This window comes from Cherax quadricarinatus, chromosome 50 (assembly GCF_038502225.1).
Source record: "Cherax quadricarinatus isolate ZL_2023a chromosome 50, ASM3850222v1, whole genome shotgun sequence".
Classification (NCBI taxonomy): domain Eukaryota; kingdom Metazoa; phylum Arthropoda; class Malacostraca; order Decapoda; family Parastacidae; genus Cherax; species Cherax quadricarinatus.
The window spans coordinates 28,090,705-28,098,650 of NC_091341.1; the positions used below are offsets into that span (position 1 = coordinate 28,090,705).

General features: G+C 38.6%; 1 protein-coding gene across 4 annotated transcripts in view; it reads right to left on the bottom strand.

Annotated features, from left to right (window-relative positions):
* MED14 (mediator complex subunit 14) overlaps positions 1-7,946 on the bottom strand; it is a 532,798-nt gene that overhangs the window by 384,223 nt on the left and 140,629 nt on the right. For 3 of the 4 annotated variants that reach the window (XM_070095604.1, XM_070095606.1, XM_070095605.1), the window contains exons 9-10: positions 5,780-5,977; positions 3,002-3,149 (exon numbers count right to left, since the gene is read on the bottom strand). In XM_070095604.1, the coding sequence (XP_069951705.1) occupies positions 3,002-3,149; positions 5,780-5,977 (346 nt within the window). The remainder of the gene's footprint in view (positions 1-3,001; positions 3,150-5,779; positions 5,978-7,946) is intronic. The other variant, XM_070095607.1, reaches the window with a different exon arrangement.

Sequence of the window (7,946 nt, forward strand, 5' to 3'; positions counted from 1 at the left end):
ATCCACGCACATTTAAGCAACCCAGTTTTATAAAGTTTTTCTTCTTCTCTTTTTTAGTAATTGTATACAGGAGAAGGGGTTACCAGCCCATTGCTCCCGGCATTTTAGTCGCCTCATACGACACGCATGGCTTACGGAGGAAAGATTCTTTTCCACTTCCCCATGGACAATAGAAGAAATAAAAAAGAACAAGAGCTATTTAGAAAAAAGAGAAAAACCTAGATGTATGTATATATATATATGCATGTGCGTGTCTGTGAAGTGTGACCAAGGTGTAAGTAGGAGTAGCAAGATATCCCTGTTATCTTAGCGTGTTTATGAGACAGAAAAAGAAACCAGCAATCCTACCATCATGCAAAACAGTTACAGGTTTTTGTTTCACAGTCATCTGGCAGGACGGTAGTACTTCCCTGGGTGGTTGCTGTCTACCAACCTACTACCTTTGTAACTAATATTTTGTAAACCACACATCGTAAGCTTTGCAAGGAAATAAAAATTTTCATTTCATTTTCATTTTCAAATATGCATTAATGAACATTAAAATGTACTATTTCATAACCTGTGTCAATACAGAGTAGTCAGTAAGAATTAGGATTAGTCTGCCCAAAATGCCTAGGCATGCTAGTGGCTTTCTTTGTAACTAATATTTTGTAAACCACACATCGTAAGCTTTGCAAGGAAATAAAAATTTTCATTTCATTTTCATTTTCAAATATCTGAATACATTCACTTCCTCCATACTCTCTCCCTCAAATCTAATATCCAGTCTTTCATTACCTAAATTTTTTGTTATCCTCATCACCTTACTCCTTCCTATGTTCCTTTTAATTTCCTTCTTTTACATACCCTAGCAAACTTGTCCAACAATCTCTGAAACTTCTCTTCAGAATCTCCCAAAGGCAGAGTGTCATCAGCAAAACGCAACTGTGACAACTCCCCTTTGTGTTTGATTCTTTATCTTTTAACTCCCACACCTCCTGCCAACACCCGAGCATTCACTTTTCTTACAACCCCATCTATAAATATACTGTTAATGATGAGTTTCTAAAAATATGTACCTGGATGACTAACAACAAACTTGCCCTTAATATTGACAAAACCTATTACAGTGGTACCTCAGGATACGAATTTATTTCATTCCAGAAGGCTGTTCGTGTGCCAATACTGAACGAATATGTTCCCACAAGGAATAATGTAAATTAGATTAATCCGTTTCAGACCCCCAAAAATACATTTACAAAAGCACTTATGTAAATACAGTTACTTAATGGTTCGAGTTTTGAGCTGTTCGTATCCCGAGGTACCACTGTATATGTTTGGAAGCAGAGCTCAAATATCTGCCTGAACATAATGCTCAATGGTTCTTTCACTGTAAGACACACTGAGGGTAAGTTCTTAGATCAACACCTTGATTGCAACTTGAAATTTAATACCCACATCCAAAACATAACTAAGAAGGTCTCCAAACAGTTGGCATCCTCTCCAAGATATGTTACTGTGTATCTCGAACAGCACTACTCACATTGTGCCTCTTTCAAATCTACACAGTGAAACCTCGGTACTCGAACTTAATTCTTTCCAGAAGGCTGTTCGAGTGCTGATCCATTCGAATCTGGCAGGTCGTCTTTGTTTGGTTTAGTGCTGCACTTTGTTCAAGTAGGAAGCTGTTTGAGTACCAAGGTTCCACTGTACATACCTCACCTATGGTATTTGTGCCTGGGGATCTACTACACCAAATCACCTTAAACCATTAATAACCCAACAAAAAGCTGCTGTGCAAACTATCACCCATTCTAGTCCAAGACAATACACTCCCCCAATCCCTAAAACCTTGAACTTACTTAATAAGCAAAATATGCCTACTAGATATATCAGACAATCGATTCTAATATAAACCCTTCTCTGAAACTTTTCCTTGATAGTTGCATAAAAGAAGACACAAAACCCTCTGTGACATCCCCCGTATCCAACTCAACCTACAGTTTAAAAGCGCCTCGTCTCCACAATATAACTGAGACAGTCATACACAATGTCAAGCAAAACCAGATTTCAAACAATTCTATCCTTGTTCTTCCAGTCTTCCTTCAACTCCCATACATAACTGGTAACACATTTTCTCCCAGTGTATTTCTGTATCTTTGTCATCTCTATTCAGTCACTCCATAAAACTGAAGATCACTGAATCACTTTGAAATAATATGTAATAATTTTGTAATACATAGACTATTTGTTCATTAACTACCTTCCTTATTGTACTTATGATTGTAGCTAACTGCATAAGAAATCATACTTAATAGTCTATGTCTAGATCTTAAGTAACATTTAAGCATTAGGATTAGTTTGCCCAAAATGCATTACATATTATAGGTTTTTATAGGTAGTAGGTTGGTAGACAGCAACCACCCAGGGAGGTACTACCGTCCTGCCAAGTGAGTGTAAAACGGAAGCCTGTAATTGTTTTACATGATGGTAGGATTGCTGGTGTCCTTTTTTCTATCTCATAAACATGCAAGATTTCAGGTACGTCTTGCTACTTCTACTTACACTTAGATCACACTACACATACATGTACAAGCACATATATACACCCCTCTCTGGGTTTTCTTTTATTTTCTTTCTAGTTCTTGTTCTTGTTTATTTCCTCTTATCTTCATGGGGAAGTGGAACAGAATTTCTTCGTAAGCCATGCATGTTGTAAGAGGCAACTAAAATGCCGGGAGCAAGGGGCTAGTAACCTCTCTCCCGTATAAATTACTAAATTTAAAAAGAGAAACTTTCATTTTTCTTTATGGGCCACCCTGCCTTGGTGGGATACTGCAGATTTGTTGAAAAAAAAAATTATTGGTTTTCTTTTGTACCTAACAATGTTCTATTAAACGTAAGCTACATTATTTGTACTGCATAAACAAATATAACTGTATTGTATAGTATTCACAGTTGAATCATACTCAGAGACCTACTTTTACTAAACATAGTTTGATAAAAATATAATATTGCTTACATTTCTCTGCGTCAGTACCAAGTTTGGAGTCCATGTCTTGTTTGAGCTCAGAGAGACGAGCTTTAGTGCGAAGATAGATGGTGTGCACCAGCAAGCGCTCGATAGAGAGGTGATCAGTGCGAATAGCACGCTCAGCAATCTCAGAGTCCTGTAACAGTCAACTATCAGTCACTAACTGCACCTATATTACTCAATAATGCTCAGGGAAAGGCACTCATCCAGTGAAGGCAAACATGTATTGTTCAAACACATGATGAAAAATATTAAGTGACATTAGGCCTTTCACAATACATTTGAAATAAGAGTTTTGCCTATACAGTACTCTATATACCAGTATTTATCATATACAGTACTGTGTGTACTGGTACTTATCATATACAGTACTGTATATACCAATATTTATCATACACAGCACTCGATACAGTAGTCCCCCCATATCTATGGGAGATACATTCCAAGACCTACAGTGGATACCAGAAAACTGCGAATAGTAGCGAACCTTATATATGTCGTTTTTCATTAACATACATACCTATGATTAAGTTCAACTGATAAATTACGCACAAGGCTGAGGGACTGATTACCTCATCTTTGTATATAGTAGTTCTACTGTCTTCCAATTATGTCCTTGAATTTATATTGATGAAGCCACTGGTTGGTGAAACATCCACAATAAAGATACCCCAAATGTTGCATGTGTCTATTTTCATTTTATTTTTTAACCCTTAAACTGTCCAAATGTAGATCTACGTTCACTTGCGTAACGCTCTGAATATTTTGGGAAAAAAATTTTTTTTTTTTTTTGTTTAAAATGGTAAGTGCATTTTTCCCAGAATCCCCAAATTTTGTCATACTGGACACACTGAGTGCACAGATCCATTCTCTCATGTCTAGGCAACTCAGACCTATCGTGCCAAGATTGAAAGCATGTAAAATAAAACATAGATCTACGTTCAGAGCACTACGCACGTGAACGTAAATTTATATTTGGACAGTTTAACGGTTAAATACACTTGCTGTCTCCCAACAAGGCAGGGTGACCCAAAAAATAAGAAATGAAAAATTTTTGTTTTTACATTTAGTAATTTATATAAAAGAGTTATAAGAATAATGGACTCTGAAGCCAGAATCTTAATGAACATGTTAAATAGAGAGAGCAAGTGATTACACTGGCATGGACTTATAGGAGCAACACCACCATGAATCTGGGGAATCATCTATATATTAATCAAGGTGTGAAACAAAATTATATACAGTGGAACCTTGGTTTTCATATGCCCTAGTATGTATGTAAAACCATACTTATTCTCTATAAAACATATTTTTGTTAATATTTTTGGGTGTCTGGAATGGATTAACTAGATTTACATTATGTGAAATATTAAAAAAAAATACATTTTATAGAGAATAACTATAGTTTTACATACAGACTAGGGCATATGAAAACCAAGGTTCCACTGTACTGTAAAATTTGACTGTAGAAAACCTCCATAAACAAATATGACCCTTATGGGTTTAGTGTTTAACCCGTAAACGGTCCAAATGTATACATACGTTTTTTCAACATTTGAAAGTATGTAAAAAAAGTAGATCTTCTTTTTGTTTTTTTACATTTGAAAATGTGTAAAAAAAACTTTGATCTACTTTTTTTTTATTTGAAAATATGTAAAAAAAACGTAGATCTATTTTTGTAGCACTACACATGTGAACGTAGATCTGCTTGGACCGTTTACGGGTTAATTTGATTATAATAAAGAATAAAAAGGCAAAATACTGTGACTAGAACAATAAAAAATTTTCTTTGTGTGGCTAGCTAATGTGCAAGTTATTTGTGTATCCATTATAATAACAATCCTCAAACAAATACTAACACTGACTTTGACACTGGTAACCAATCAGAACACACCTTAGATCCCAGGGAGGGAGTGTGGAAGACCACCAATCAGAACATACCTTAGATACCAGGGAGGGAGTGTGGAAGACCACCAATCAGAACACACCTTAGATCCCAGGGAGGGAGTGTGGAAGACCACCAATCAGAACATACCTTAGATCCCAGGGAGGGAGTGTGGAAGACCACCAATCAGAACACACCTTACATCTCAGGGAGGGAGTGTGGAAGATCACCAATCAAAATATACCTTAGATCCCAGGGAGATAATGTGGAAAACCACCAATCAGAACACACCTTAGATCCCAGGGAGGGAGTGTGGAAAACCACCAATCAGAACATACCTTAGATCCCAGGGAGGGAGTGTGGAAGACCACCAATCAGAACACACCTTAGCTCCCAGGGAGGGAGTGTGGGACACCACCAATCAGAACATACCTTAGATCCCAGGGAGGGAGTGTGGAAGACCACCAATCAGAACATACCTTAGATCCCAGGGAGGGAGTGTGGAAGACCACCAATCAGAACACACCTTAGATCCCAGGGAGGGGGTGTGGAAGATCACCAATCAGAACATACCTTAGATCCCAGGGAGGGAGTGTGGGACACCAATCAATCCCAGGGACAGTGTGTGGAAAACCACCAATCAGAACATACCTTAGATCCCAGGGAAAGAGTGTGGAAAACCACCAATCAGAACATACCTTAGATTCCAGGGATAGAGTGTGGAAAACCACCAATCAGAACATAGATCCCAGGGAGAGTGTGTGGAAAACCACCAATCAGAACACACCTTAGATCCCAGGGAGAGAGTGTGGAAAACCACCAATCAGAACATACCTTAGATCCCAGGGAGAGAGTGTGGAAAACCACTAATCAGAACATACCTTAGATCCCAGGGAGGGAGTGTGGAACACCATGAGGGGTTTAGAAGGCTCTGTTGGGTCAACTTGCACTGTGAGTCGGTATCCCAGCTGAACAGTTGGGTCATGTTGGGTCAACTCTCTCCAGTAGGTGAGTGTCAGAGAGCGACCCTGCAGGTATTCTTCGATGCGAATGTGATTGTCAAGTCTGTCGTCTAGCAGCTGTGAGGAGATTCATAAACATAGATTACAGCAGTGTCAAGAACTGCACAAATACATACAGAAGATCTCCAACTTATAAACATCTAAAGTTCAGCACATGTATGCTAACAAGGACTTCAAGTGAAACACTTTTACACTTAAAAACATCACAATTTAAACACATTCAAGTCTACAAATATTGAAATTTAAACATATCCAAGCCTGTGTGTTTTTCACACTTACATGACAGGATAGTACAGTGGAACCTCAAAAATCGAACGTATCACATATCAAACGTTTTGAAAATAGGACCATTTTTTCGGACAAACTGTGTCCCTATTATCGAACGTGCCTCTATTTTCGGACCGCCGGGTACGGGACCTGTCTGCCGCCCGCTCTGTCCGCGTCCCCGCGCAGGCGCCGTGAACAGTCTAGCTTTGTTTATGCTTGAGTGAACACTAACCTGCGCTCTCATTCACGCATTTTACGATTATTTCGTCGTGTTTAGTGCTTGTGGGACTGTGAAATAAGCTGCCATGGGCCCAAAGAAACTTGCTAGTGGTACCCCTGTGGTAAAGAAAGTGAGAAACACCATAGATGTGAAGAAGGAAATAATACAGAAGTATGAGAGTGGTGTGAGACTTGTTGAGCTTGCCAGGATGTATGGGAAAAACAAGTCGACCATCGGTTCAATCCTGTCAAAGAAAGAACAAATCAAGGAAGCTGATGTTACGAAAGGTGTTAATATAGAGAGTGGATGAGGCGCCTTCTTCAAAGATTAAGGAGATTTGTGCCAAGTGGAATGATGTCCAAATGTTTGTGCAGAAGTACTACCCTGAGCAGGCTGAAACAAGCCATCTTTGCAACAAGTTCAGTGACAGAACCATGTCCCATTTTAGGGAAATGTTAAAGAGGCGTCAGAAACAGAGGACTGTGGACAGTTATTTTGTGAGACAGGGGTCCAGTGACTCTCAAGCTGGTCCTAGTGGCATTAAAAGACAGAGAAGGGAAGTAACCCCAGAGAGGGCTTTACCTGAAGTCCTCATGGAGGGGGATTCTCCTTCCGAACACTAACCCCAACTCCCTCTCTCCTCCTCCCTATCTTCCAGATGCCATCACCAATCTTCAATAAGGTAAGTAAAAATCTTATTTTATATGTATTGCTATACATAATTAAAAATTATAGTACCGTGGAACCTCAAAAATTGAACTTAATCCGTTCCAAGAGCTAGTTCTAAATTCGAAAAGTCTGAAATTCGAAGCAATATTTCCCATAAGAAATAATGGAAATACAATTAATCCGTTCCAGAAACCCAAAAATATTCACAAAAAAATACATTTTATAGAGATTAATTACAGTTTTACATACAACAAATACTATAGTTTTTAATTATGTATAGTAATACATGTACATATAAAATAACATTTTTACTTACCTTTATTGAAGATTGGTGATGGCATCTGGAAGATAGGGAGGAGGAGAGAGGGAGTTGGGGTTAGTGTTTGGAAGGAGAATCCCCCTCCATGAGGACTTCAGGTAAAGCCCTCTCTGGAGTTGCTTCCCTTCTCTGTCTTTTAATGCCACTAGGACCAGCTTGAGAGTCACTGGACCCCTGTCTCACAAAATAACTGTCCACAGTCCTCTGTTTCTGTCTCACAAAATAACTATCCACAGTCGTCTGTTTCTGTCTCACAAAATAACTGTCCACAATTGTCTGTCTCACAAAATAACTCCACAGTCGTCTGTTTCTGTCTCACAAAATAACTGTCCACAGTCATCTGTTTCTGTCTCACAAAATAACTGTCCACAATCGTCTGTTTGTCTCACAAAATAACTCCACAGTCGTCTGTTTCTGTCTCACAAAATAACTCCACAGTCGTCTGTTTCGGTCTCACAAAATAACTGTCCACAATCATCTGTTTGTCTCACAAAATAACTCCACAGTTGTCTGTTTCTGTCTCACAAAATAACTGTCCACAGTCATCTGTT